General features: G+C 43.6%; 1 protein-coding gene across 2 annotated transcripts in view; it reads left to right on the plus strand.

Annotated features, from left to right (window-relative positions):
• tsc22d2 (TSC22 domain family 2) overlaps positions 1-14040 on the plus strand; it is a 33290-nt gene extending 19250 nt beyond the window's left edge. For both annotated transcript variants that reach the window (XM_079530492.1, XM_079530493.1), the window contains 2 exons: positions 11186-11237; positions 12306-14040. In XM_079530492.1, coding sequence (XP_079386618.1) covers positions 11186-11237; positions 12306-12662 — 409 coding nt within the window. In that variant the 3' untranslated portion in view covers positions 12663-14040. The remainder of the gene's footprint in view (positions 1-11185; positions 11238-12305) is intronic.
• Positions 14041-14242: the final 202 nt, after the last annotated feature.

The following is a 14242-nucleotide window of genomic DNA, read 5'->3' on the forward strand; positions in this document are numbered from 1 at the left end:
AAGTTACAACGGGGTTTTTTTATGGAAGGGGCAGCTAAAATGAATTTCGAATATCTAAATACTGAATCGAGCAACTTAAACTGTCTGGGGTGTTCACATGAGTAGCCTGAGTAGAATATAGTTAAAAAAGCCGGTCTACTCTGTTAAAGCAGCACTTTGTAACTTTTTTTGATGAATGAATATGTAATTTTGTCAGTCCATTCTTTATGGTAGAGTATGTTAATACAATATAACTTATACAGTTGTGGTGGTTGTATTTTGTTTCCCTGCTATTCTATTGAGACATTTAGATCGTGTCAAAGGTCAAGATTCAATTTGTCCCCTGAGCAAGCAGGTAGGCTCTATTAGCTCAATGTTAAACATTTCAACACTTCAAAGTTACATAGTGCAGCTTTAAGAAGTCACATAGACTAGCATAGATACATAGCATGTAGACATAACTAAAAATAACTGCTAACCTTTTTAGGGGTTAGCAGTGATACACATTAATTACCTGCCAAAAAGAGGGACTCCTTGTTTGGGTGGAAACCTCACATGTCTGTTACTTTTCAGGATTCAAATAAAAAATCACACCCGTGTGAAGTGAGGGGTGCTCTTATCATCGTACATCATCATGATGTAAAATAGACACATGCCTATTTTCTCATGACGCTTTGTGTAGGACAAAAATAGACACTAAGCCGATTTGCTCATCTACATATGACGTAAATTATCCGTTGTCAATGGAAATGTAATGTTTGTGTAAGACGTAAATCTACACTAATAGCTGAATATAGGCGGGGCTAGCGCCCCTTAAAAAACGGCAAAATAGCCGATCGGCAAGCTCAGAACTTCGCTTCAACTTGCTTTGTGCCACATTTCACGCTTGCAGTTCTGCTGCTTTTGATACTTTTGTGTTTGTGTAGTATAATCAAGTAGGGCATTAATTTACAGACAAAAAGTTAAAATATGGAGATAAGAGGTTTCTGCCCAACAGCATCAAAATACATGTTATGGCATGTAATTTGCATCTATATTTGGAAATGTGCACAAAGTACTGATATATCTTGTGGATAGGCTATTTTCACTACTTTTGCACAACACTCAAAAAGTTGAAATATGGAGATACAAGGTTTCTTTAGTCTGTGACTAAACTAAAGTGACCTCATAGGGGATATAGTTAGGTATGTTGACAGTTTAGCTAGAGGCAAGGAATGATCGCTATGCCATGTCCACCAGTTTTCCATCCTCAGTGCCTCCAGGACATACGTACTATGTACAGTACAGCAGTAGTTCTCAAACCATGTCATGCCAAGGACCCCAAAATTGATATATTTGGCCACAAAGGAACCCCGATCTGAAAAGGTTTTGTGCCAGGGTCCCCCTGCAGAATAGAAGATTTGTGTAGAAAACAATTGTGGATGTCACAAAATCCTAATGGCACACCTGGGCTTGTCTCATGGAGTGGCACAACGTTTGAGAACCAATGCTCTACTGCGTCCTTTAACATACTTCCGTCTGCCCCCTAAAATAACTTCATAGCAGAAGCAGTATGGTTGAATGCAATCTCCATGTCAGTGTTGCTATTGCACAAGGTAAACTTTACAGAAGAGTTTGCAACGGCTTGTGCAATGAGTGACGGCGATAAGCACACGGCTCAACCCATGGCAGCGCTCCGTTTGATGTGTGAGCCCAGCCCTTTATCCCTCTGGGCCTCTGGCTCGCGAACAGAAAGCGTTTTCTTTTTTTGTTTGTCTTATGCGCAGGTAAAACCCGCGAGGTACTGTAACGTGGCTTTACTGTGATGTTCAGCAACACATTTTTTAAAGTCAGCGGTTCAAGCTTACAAGCTCTCAGCTCTTTAACACGCGGCCCATGAGGTTTAAATGAGATCATGTTGTATCAGGGAGTGGTGGGGCACTAACCAGGCAATCTTGTGCTTGAGTTCCACACTGCCACCCACTCCCGGGCGTCCCCCCTGGTACCAGTTGTTTTCGGAAGTTGTTCTATCTAGTGCACTCTGTGAGTTCGTACCGTGGGCCAGTGTGAAAGCCACCATGTTGGCCTTCATCCCAGTTGTTGTTCCCGCTTGGTTGGCTGTGGATAGTGCCTGTGCAGCTGACATACGTGGAATGTAACTACGTACATACATTTCAGCACACTACTTCAGTAGAATTTTGAGCCATGACTGTAATGTGGCTCAATTTCCATGTAGACAATATTTTACCTTTTACTCCACTCCATTATTTGACAACTTTAGTCACAGGTTCAGATTATGAATTTTTAAAAAAGCACACATTAAGCCCTATTTTATATAGTTAGTATTGCTACTTTGATTTAAGTAAAAATCCTTTTGCAACCAGATCTTATTTTAATGATGTTTGGGAGACAAGAAACTCTTTCCTGGGGTTTTTATGTGGGTAATGTGTTTTTAGATATTTTATTATTTCAAAATGATAGTAATAACGGTGATGGGTCATACACACCAAGAACTGCTTTAGTTTTTATTCTTGCATAGTGAATAATAGACAAACGTTTCGACTATGCAGCCTTCATCAGTGTCATATTTCCATGGACTCCATGATGTCATGGACACTGGCCTCACTGACTTCCTGGACTACAGTCTCTCAAGACAGCCCTCCCCGTATCCACAAGGAGGAGCAGTGCACCAAAGCATTATGGGAATGGTAGTCCAGGAAGGAAGTGAGCCCAGTGTCCATGACATCATGGAGTTCATGGACACTTTTAAATACTAAAATATGTAAAAACACGTATTTACGTATTACCCACATAAAAACCCCAGGAAAGTGTTTCTTGTCTCCCAAACATCATTTATATAAGATCTGGTTGCAAAAGGGGTGAAGTGTCCCTTTAGTTAAGCCCCTCCAACTGATCCGCTCTGGATTAAGAGCGTCTGCTAAATGCCTAAATTGTAAAATTGTAAATTGCAGTAGCGACCAAACCCAGCATGACTTAACTACATGATCAGCTGCTCCTCTACTCCGTTCTGACTCCAGGCCATCAAACGTGCTGATTTAGTTTTTTACATTTTGAATAATCTTCAGTGCTGTTCATCATTCCAGCCTTGTTTAGCTCCTGGCACTTTGAAAACAACGGAGGGAAGAGAACACGGGGAGAGAAGCTATGGGTGTAAATGGCAGCGATAAATCAGAATAATATCACTGTTTGTTGTTTACCGATCACCATAGCAACAGACCCACCAGTAGCCCATCACATGTCCTGATGATGATGCTAAGAGGGGGGGGCAGTTTTTCCTCCACTCCTCCAAGGACTATTATAAAAGGAGGACTGGACAGAAACATCACGTAACGTGGTCCTGCGGTTCCAGCTGGCAGATACGACAGGCACTGGGAGACGATCTGGAGCTGAAAGTTCCACGGATGGACAAGCATAATGAATACACATTGTATTTTAATGATGGCAACCTGCATTCAATAATCGGTTCAGGAAAATAACAGAAGACACATCGCACTTTGTTTTCTGGTGTCTTGTTTTTCAGACGCGCACGCTATATAATTTAATTGAGGTGTCTAAAGAGCACAGAGTACATTTCTTAAAGATAGTTTTTCCCTTTTTCTGCCTTTAGTTGATAGAATACAGTGAGTAGACTGTCAGGAAATGGGGAGAGAGAGAGATAGATGGGGGGGGGGGGGGAAATCTCAGGATCGAGATTCAAACCCGCAACACGATGTCGAGCTGCATTAGCAGCAGGCCCACAGTACATTTGTGACCAGGCTGGCTAGTAGCCTTAAACCTGACAAATCTGCTAGAGAGTGCAGCCTGGGCAGAACATGTCTCTGTGTTCTTTAAATACAATATAATTATATAGTGTGCACATCAAAAACACATCAGAATGTGATACATCTTGTTTTATCTTCCTGACCCAATTATCTAACAATGGTCGCAGTCATTACAACTACTGTTAATTCATAAGCTGGTCCATTTGGTTCTCATTGACTTCGATGCATTCCATTAAAGTCAGTTTGCATCTATGGCGCATCATGCTATCCTTGTTGAGTCTCAGAGGTGTTTCCTGGGCTCCTTGCCCTCTCTCATCGCTGCCACAGAGCTGCTGGGTGAGGAACCTGAAGCGGAACAACCGGGATATAGGGCTAGGCTATATGACTTAAAATCAATATCACCATTAGTCTTTGACTCGATGGCGATTATTTAAAAGAAGGCTCACAGCGGCAATGTTGACGCATTCTGAGCTTGTAGAATGTAGAGCCAAGAAAGTAAAGTTCCTCCTCCTGCTCCCATCTGGTCTCTCTCGGGGAGAGACTATGTACTCCGAACAAAATCTGATCGGATGGATATGCGGCCGTATAGAGGCGGGAATCAACACGAGACTGGTGATGTATTGTAGCTGTGCCACAGCGCAAATGTAAACACAAGCTAACAAGAATACAACTCAAAATCATTATGGAGATATCAGATTTGTGTCCCGCTGCTTCCGGTTCATCGTTTCTGCTTGAGAGAGACCAGATCAAGGTAGGAGGAGGGAACTTGTGAACTCAATACTGCCGCAATCTGGAGGAGTCAGGTTACTCCAGTAAATTGCCTAGAAGTTGCCTTGTGAGAATAACCAGCCCATCCATCTGTACCACACCTAGTCTCGGACTGTAGTACATTTACTACTGTACTTAAGCCATCCATTCATTCTCCATCTTCAATCATGACACAGTGGAGGACATAGTACGCATCCCCAGTACTTGAGTCAAAGTATAGAGATACTCCCTCGACTACAAGTGAAATTCGCTACGCATTGTGAGCTTGTGATTCGGCTATTTTCATTATTTGAAGTATGTGGTTAATAATAATGCATGTTTCCCCCAAGCTACAGATGTTTTTTTGAAATTGTGTCATTGGAATGTGGTTGAGTGAAGGTCACAAGTATCCAAAAATACAAACCAAAGTACAGATAACAGAAAATGCTTGGTTACATACTGTCCAGAAAGCGTATGGTGTATACGCTTTCTTTCCCTTTCCTCTACCTCCCATCCTTTCTGTGTGTTTGTGTTTTCCAACCATCTCTAATTAAAAGGTATATTCAGTGATTTTACTTAATCTAAATATCACTTATTTTGTCTTTTTTTCTGGATAATCCTCCCTACTATAGAGTGTGCTGACCATATAAGGAGTTCCTCCCTGTCCCCAGTGAGCCCCTGGGGTCAAAAAACCCTAGTTTCAGTTTTGGTGGCGGGTGGCAAAGCCTTCATCCAATCAGGATGAGAGGGGCCTTCCTCCAATCATGATCGAGTGGGGACGGGCCTTGGTGCACATGCTGTTGGCCTGTTGCACTTCCCCCCACTGTAGAGCGTGCATGTGCACATTTTGTTACCGGTGTGGACTGGGTGGTTTTCCAAATCACTGAATGCTCCTTTTAAAAGGAGTAAACACTCATCCTCGTCATCTGTCTGTCTGTCCCCCCCCCCCCCACGTCTCAATCGGGAACATAGATGCGACTGTCTCTCTCACGCTCCACTGCTCAGTGTGTGTTGGCTTCATACACACTCTAAACCCACTGTTATTTTGAGATCTTCGCCATAGAGAGGACTCTCTCTCTCTTGGCCACAGCATGCGCATTCAGGTTGTCCTCTATATTCAGCACCGGTGCCACCACAAGTAATGATATATTTATTTTAATATTAGCTGTTCGTCATTTATCATGTCGGGTGCATTTTGACATTAATTATCCCCAAAAATACAGAGTGCTGGGCCAATATTAACCAGTTAAGCCCTATATACTTCATTTTACGACAAATACGACAAAAATAATCTATGCAGAAGCTGAGAAACATCGTGACGTGTGCGCAAGCTTGTAGATCTGCTATGTTTGCTATAATGACATAAAAACCTATATTGACATTCCCAAAATAGGGTCACCAGGGTTAAAGGGGTTAAGAATGACTGCTTTCTGCTAAATAAAGTGTCCAGTTTTAGTGTCAAACCAGGACTGTTAACACGGCTCAATTTCAGTGTAGACGTTCAGTTCAACATTATCTCCCTCCTAGGATTGGGGCAATGTGACTTCAGGATCACCATTATTTCAAACCTTTGCCTCGATTACATTAATGAACGATTATAAAAACAAGTGAAAGTAGCAGATTAGAGACCTGCGGATGAGCTTTTTTGTCACCCGCACCTGCATGTGCATATTAATAATGCGCCTGTTATCCGACCGCATTAATTAATGATTCCAATTTATAAATCTTAAATTGCGAGATTTTGTGCGTTTTTTAAAAGCTATATTAAGCCTATAGATGGATGCCATTAATTTATTTCCTGCATTATTTCACCCACGGTTTATCCAATATTAATTTATAATATATTTTAATGACCCAAATCCACCCTAAACTGTGGTTAACCGCGGCAACCGCGGCTAAATCCGCCATCCGCAGGTCTCTATAGCAGATCTACTAGCTCGACGCGTTGTGATGTAAAATGTATTTCTTTTTTGGGGGGGAAATGTATGGTTTTTCTTGGATTCTTCGAAAGTTTCTTCTTGGAAAGTTCTCGTCATACTGATTGAGAACTCCCTGAGGTCAGGAAAGCCTATAGTCTCCATAGGAAGGGTCTGTGTGTGACGCCCTGGTCTAATTAAACACACATTTTAGTACAGGGGTGAAGTTTAGGTTTACACAGCCTCCCCCCAGCTTATATAAGTAATAGATTCGGGGGGTGGCGGGGGGGGGGGGGGGGGGGGGGGGGGTTTGGGGGGGGTGTGTTAAAAAAAGAGCTACAAAAAAATAGCGTAGTGTACATTGGTGGGTGGCAGGGTGTGCTAATGCTTAGTTTTGAGTAAGTACTATCTCATAAAAAGAGTGTTTAAGTCGACAACTTATTGCGTTGTCTTTATTTAACTTTTGGCTCTGCGTCGGCATCGACCCTGTGACATGTTTGCATTGCCGCCATCTGACGTGGCTGATCAAAGGCATTTCTCTGAACAAAAGAAGCCAGTGAGTGACAGACAGGTATTCTACAGCAGCGGAGGTATGAGCAACATTCCTTTTCCCCTCAGCGCAGCACAGCACAGGGCAGCGCAGGGAGGCTGCTGATAGCCATCAGCTTCCGTTCGTCTGGGACACTTTAAATTGGATGTTCAGGAACAGAATGTCTTGTGAAAGGAGTGGTTCTCAAACATACTCACGTCAAGGACACACCCCCCCCCTCCACACCCCAAATGTATAATGTATTTTGGCCGTCGAGTTACAGACCCTCATCCGAATAGATTTTGTCCCCACAAGAGAAGATTTGAGGTTAAAGGTATTGTAGCTTGTAGAATGTGCAGTACTTAGTTTAGACAGTTTTTGGTTTGGACTAGTCATTGGTTAGACCAGTCATTAGTCCTACAACTACAACCTCTCACCCTAAACCTCAAACAACTACAAACCCTCACCCTAATCCTAACCTCCCACGGGGCAGAACACCTAAACCTAACCTTAACCCATGTCTAACCAATGACTAGTCTAAACTAAGTATGCACCCCGACAAGGTGTAGTTAAAGGGCTAGTTCAGATCTTTGGACTTAAAGCTGTAGGAATACTAGGAAATACTTGGCATTAATATAGTGGTTCCGGACATTTGGTGGGGGCGCACTGGAGGCCACTCATTAAAATTAACTTAATCCACAAAACTAGTCATTTGTGGTGTTGACCTATTTCTACCATATGGAGCAACTTTCGTTCAACTTTGACCCTTCTGTCACATGGAACTATGATTTAGTGCCGCTGCTGGTGTAGAGATATTGGAGGGGTCAAAGTTGAACGAAAGTTGCTCTATCTATATGATAGAAATAGGTCAACAATACAAATGACACTAGTTTTGACCAGAATTCCCACCACGGGACTCAGGCAATCAATTAATAGTACCTTTGCAACCACTATATTAACCCATTCAGGCCTGACGTCGAAATTTTAAAAAAAAACGTTTTCTAAATCATGACTATTTTCGGAAAGATTTGAGGCACATTTTAACGATTTTTCAAAAATAGCAGACCTACAAGTTCATAGCGCGCCACTCGGTGGCGCGCTATGAGCTTGTAGATCTGCTATTTTTCAATAGCTAAATTATAACAATGTTTAAAACACCAAAAGGGGTTCCCGCCCCAAAATGGGTTAATGGTTAATGTGGTTAAACGCTAACGTGACATGGATGCGTTCCAGGTCTCAATGGATTAATGGCAAGTTTTTCCTACAGCTTTAAATCCAAAAATATGAACTACCCTTTAAACTGTTAAAATGGCCCTGATTTTGCTGGTGGACCTCCTGGAACCCCCGCAAGGACTTGAGAACCGTTGTTGTAACTTGTGAAGGACCCGAGGTCTTGTCAGGAGAATCCTGTGGTGTGCAGTACCACTGCCTACCACATGAGGGCGGTGGTGTTTCTACGTTTGTACCGGGGCCGACCTATCACCCACTGAGCTTGAGAGATATGCATGGGAGAAAAATGCCCCTGAAAATCAGCAGCAGGAGGCAAAACATTCTCCCAGTTATTATTTCTGCTGACTTTATTACATGTACTAATTCGATGTTGTCTTGCCTATTCATTTATTACACTGATGACCTTATGAGAACCCAGTCGAAATTTCCCATGATTGTTGTCAAGCAACTTTACTGCAAGTAAAGTTTTTCATAGTGTTTCTAGAATGCTTTTCCGCCTTTCCTGGAGCTACATATCTTGAGAGCGTTTTTGGCTTTTGTAAATACAAGGCTACATTAATGTGTGTGTGTGTGTGTGTGTGTGTGTGTGTGTGTGTGTGTGTGTGTGTGTGTATATAGTTATAGTAAGTTGGTGTAAGCCCAAAACCAAAATGTCCTGCTTTTTCAATCGATGTAATATTGTGTATGACAAAAATATTGTGAATTTGAAGGGCCTTTTTGTAATGTAAAGCAGTGACATCTGAATTTAAATCGAATGTGCTATAGTGGAATGTTAAACAGGAAACCTTAGGGCCCAGAGTCAGACCCATAGCCTACCAAACTGCTTTTTTCTGTGTCAAATGACAAGCAGGCGATCATGTGAGTTTTCTGTCTTGCTGACACGGTCACCATTGATTTATGCCGTTGACCGGGTCGCGTAAATAGTTGTTTATGATAAGCCGGCACGTTTTGTGCATAAATGTGGAGATTGCAATTAAAATCCATTCTCATTACCAATTTGACACAACGTGGTCACATCGATATATTTGTGTTGAATGCGCACTGTCCTCATCTTAAGTCATGCGCTGTCAAAAATCACACCCGTGTGAACTGAGTGGTGCAACTCCCCCCCCCCCCCCCCCCCTCTCTCTCTGTCTCTCATTAGCAGGCAGCAGTGCAGCACTATCTCTCTCTCTATTTCTGGCACAACAGCGCCACTTTTGGTACTCATTGGTACTCGTGCTCATAGTGACATAGTGGTCACAGACACATAGTTAGGTGAACACATAGGTGAACACGGACATTGCTGTTCCTTGGAGTGGTTGCACCACTAAAAAAAATACCAGACATGCAAGCCCACTATTGCGATGCATTGTGATCTTTTCTGGTATTTTTTACACCACCCACCGTCGTGCGTCAAAGTATGAATCTGGTTTAAAACGGCTATTTACAAAGAGGGTGGAGCGAGGAGCAGTCAGTGTGGAGCAGTATGACTTCTACGTGCTGGGTCACATTTCATGTTTTCTATAAATGTAGTCCAGGACTTTGACCTAGTTAACTTCAGTTCAGTCGCCTCCCTCCTACCCACCCTGCTCCTCCTCCCCGCCCTCCGGTGCGCTCCGAGCCTCCGATCCCACTTCTCCCGGGAGACCAGAGCGCACCGCCCCGCCGCCTGTCAGTCAGCTGTCACCTGCCACTGACTCCACTCGCTCCCGCAGCCCGGTACTCCAGCGACCACCATAGCGACCATGCGGTGCACATACGCCTACCAACTGCCATGCTACCCCGGGTTCCCGCACAGCTATCCTACCGAGGCCATCATAGTGTCACACTACTACAGGGGACGGCGCAGGTAGGCCTAGTAATAACAACATCGTACCGGTAGTCATTTGCCGACAACAGCCGATCTCCACAACGTGATGCGTTGTGACTGTGAGCTTGCCTTGTAGATCTGCTCCGATGGAATTTAAATTGTGTTCAACTGAGCTTCTCTGTGCCTAATCGTGTTGTAGCCTACTACAGTACTACTTGTTGCATGCATGCATCTTTTGGTGTGAACTATATTCTTTTTGTCAGTTTTATTATTTGTTATAATCTCAAGGAGATGGGTATAAAATGTTATGTAGCTCTTGTTTTTGGGGGGGTGGTTTTGACTATTAATAATGTAGCCTATCCAATGTGGGGTTATCTATCTTGACCATTGAGTACAGTGGGTGTCCTTTGGGATTTAATGTTGATCTCATGTTATTCATACCTGACGAAGACCCACAGAGGTCGAAACGTTGTAAATCTTCCTGGGAGCTACAACTCAGTTTGCGGACATCCCTTCCTTTTTCATTGTACGTATATTTTTGACCAGCACCTGCAGAATGTCTTGAGATGTGCGTGCTTCCTGTCGGATCCTATTACTACTATTTTCAAACCAATTCGTTTTGTTCTAAAAAAAAAACACTAACCTTCTTTTGATCGGTAAATACATTTTATTGTATGATATCATTTTTTTAATTGAATTTGCACTTCCAAGATGTTTTGTTCGACAGGCCAAGTATGACATCGCCCTTAAATATTTTACTAGTAGAGGTGGCAATGTGGTAACTGACTGTGACTAGCGTGGAGCCTCTCTCCTTGCATGTCTAAACTCTGTGACCTGACCTAGAATAGGCCTATTCTTAATGCACAGGAGATGGCATTACTTTGGCTGCTGCTGGGGATTGATGGGGGTTCATTCTATATGCCCTGGCTTGCATCCAACTGCTTGTGGAACTGGTTCAGACTCAGATTGGAGTACTTACCTTCATTCTAACAAAAAAAAGGTTGCCCTTGATTTTCTGCTTTGTTTTCCTTTTTTGTGACTGGTTGTGTAAAGGTGTTGAATGATTGGATGACGTGCCCTGTTAGCCTAAAATCATGCCATGGGGATGTAATTAGGATGAGCCTAATGTGGAACACCACCGTTTTCTATCAAGCATTTACTGGTCATATTTCGGACTAAATGTTCTTTGACTCTTCATTAATTGTAACGTGATCTTATGTGTGTTTTACAGTGCCTCTGGAACCAGTGTTGTTGCCATCGATAACAAAATTGAACAGGCGATGGTGAGTAACCCCTTTTCTCGTTATTCTTGTGATTGATGCTAGCGTTTTCTCTTTAGTCATCGTTTTGAAAATGTTTCAAAGAAGGAATGTTAACCGCTTTCAACCTGGCATCCCAATTTTGGGCATGTCATTTATAGGCGAAAGTCTTAAGGTTTTCTAATTATTTTTCCAAAATAGATCTGAGCTTGTAGATGGGAGTTTTTCCCCTTTGTATTTGTCGTATGACAAAGTATATAGGGCTTAAAATAAATGGTTAAGAAAATTCAGCAAAGACCCAGGGTGTGTCTTAACCTTAACTACCAGAGATAGTATACTGGATGTGTCTAGCTCTACTAGACACTGTCCAATATGTTTATGATAAGGTTGTTCCATTTTACACCCAGAAAGCACTTTTGCTTGTTGATTGTTATCTGTTAAAAACAACGACAACAATTTTGAGTATAGAGTTTTGCGTTCGAGACGACCATACTAGAGATCTCCACCTACTGATACATCTGAGGAAATCTGAATTCAATGTATGGGCTAGGTAGAACAGTGGCGATTATGGCCAATAACAAACCTAAACGAACCTAAACCTAACCAGTAGGCAACCGTTGTTGCCTACTGCTTTGAAAACCAAGCACATACAACATCCCAATATGGAGGACCACCCTAAAGTCTTTGTACTGGTTCTGTGATGCAGTTTGTTTTTACATTTCTGAGTTGTTTCTACCCAGTTTAGCCCATTCATTGAATGTAGATTAGATTAGGTCCCCCATGGGGTCTGTACTTGTCTCCCTTCCCTTCTACACCAAATCTCTTCTCAGAAAAAAAACCCATCTACCAGCTTATGGCCTATTTTGTTTTTTGCCAATGTCCACGACATGCCCGGAATATGGACACTTGGTTAATGAAAGCCACGAGTTCCTCTTTCTTATGCTACTCTGGTTGTGTCAAAGTCAGTTGTGTGTCAAAAGACCTCGTAAACTGGCCATATGAAACGCACATGACCCAAGCGCCTCCTTCTCAGCCGCTATCTCGCCACTGACCTCAAAGACTAACCCCTCTCTCTCTCTCTCCCCCTCTCAGGATCTGGTGAAAAGCCATCTGATGTACGCGGTGCGCGAGGAGGTGGAGGTCCTCAAGGAGCAGATCAAGGAGCTGTTCGAGCGGAACTCCATGCTGGAGAGGGAGAACGCCGTGCTGAAGTCTCTGGCCAACAGCGAGCAGCTCTCTCAGCTCTCGGTGCAGTCGTCCTCCGCCGGCGGTGCCCTACCCTCGGCCGGGACTCCTCCCCAGCAGCAAGGACTGAACCTGCAGGCCCAGACGACGACGCAGCAGCAACTCACACCTCCACCACCTCAAGTTCAACCACAGCCTCATCACCCTCACAACGACCCCAACGGCCAACAACAACTACCGCAACCCAGCGTCACTTCCGCTTGAAACGGCTACATCCTCTCTCACTCCGCTTTCTTAGAGCAGTGGTTCTCAAAGTGCGGCCCGGGGACCTCCCCCCCCCGACCCCGATCATGGGGTCCTTGAGGGGGCTCCGGGGAGGGTCTCCGGTTAGATGATTGATAGTTAGGAAACCAAATAGATCCTTACGGGTCTGTAACTCAGTGTACAAACGGCTCCATTCGGTTCCATTAGTACTCTTGAGTTATGGGGCGTGGGGGTCCGTAGCCCTAATGTATAACACTGGGGGGGGGGGGGGGGGTCCTTGAAATCAAAGAGTTTGAGAACCACTGTCTTTAGAGGGACGATTAAAAAAAAAAAAACTAAAAAGATGAAGTGCGCCTGCTCTTCGACTTATTACAATTAGTAAATGTGAATTAATTAAAAAAAAAGCAGAAACAAACTTTGTCTTCTTAGCCACCAGCTTGACCATAAAAAGTGCAGTGCTTCTGTGTGTGTGTGCGAATGTGAAGAGTGCGCAAGCACGCATGTGTGCGAGTGTCAACCAGTGTTTGCGTACGTATGTACTGTATGTGTGAGTGTGTGTGTATGCGTGTTTGCTGTGGGCCTTTTCCAGTGTTAATGCAATCATCCCGAGAGGACAAACAAAGCGTTGAGTTGAGGGTGTCGGGGTCAGACTTTTGGGGTGGTGGTTATGAGGAGCGGGGGATCTTCACTCAGCGGTCACTGAGCTGGAGTACTGGACTGGTTGATTTTGCTGGGTCAGAGCCTGTGGACCAGACAAGACTCGCCTCTTCTCCTACTTAAGACCATGCCTGGTACCGGACGTGGGGGCGGGGTTGGGGGGCTGCAACCCGAACTGAACTTCAAAACCCACCACCCGCCCTCCCAACCCCACACGGTGCACGGGAACGGGGGGAGAGAGAGGAGAGGTGGGGGGGGTGGACAGGAATGAAAACGAGTGAGAATGTGTGTCAAATAGAGAGCGAATATTTTTTTAAAGAGAAAACTTCAGTGGGTGAAGGGGAGTGTATTTTTAGCCTTGATGTTTCACATGAAAAAGTTCAGACGTTTGGGAGAGAGTCTATTTTCAAAGCGCCGCTGCCGTTACTTTGACATCGTGTCCAACCCCCCACCCCACCATGCGTTCATTCTCGAGTTCTACTGTTGATGTTTATTTATTACAGGGCTGCTATTTTCATATTAAAAGAACAATGTCACGGAACCCGTTTTTACAAAAAATCAACGAAAGCCTTCCCCCTCCCTCCATCCCTCTGTTTGATTTTCTTTCTTTTACAGTGTTGCAGATGATTGGTCGCATCTCCCCCTCCAAGGGATAATGAATTACATTGATTGTACAAAAATGAAATGTAGGCAATAATAAAGGAATTCTGACAATGTTCAACACTAAGTGAAATTTAAACTCACTGGAATTGTTCATTCACAGTCATAAGTCAAGATCGAACGAATGTACAATTGTTTCGTGGGGTGCCCGATATGAATTAGCATTTACAAATGTAGAGGTGAACGCCACCTTGTGACAAAATGGAAATGTCAGCCTGTCTGCACTGCAGCAGGTCCTTCACAACTTTCAACCAGTCAAGTAG

The sequence above is a fragment of the Electrona antarctica genome, assembly GCF_951216825.1.
Source record: "Electrona antarctica genome assembly, chromosome: 19".
Taxonomy (NCBI): domain Eukaryota; kingdom Metazoa; phylum Chordata; class Actinopteri; order Myctophiformes; family Myctophidae; genus Electrona; species Electrona antarctica.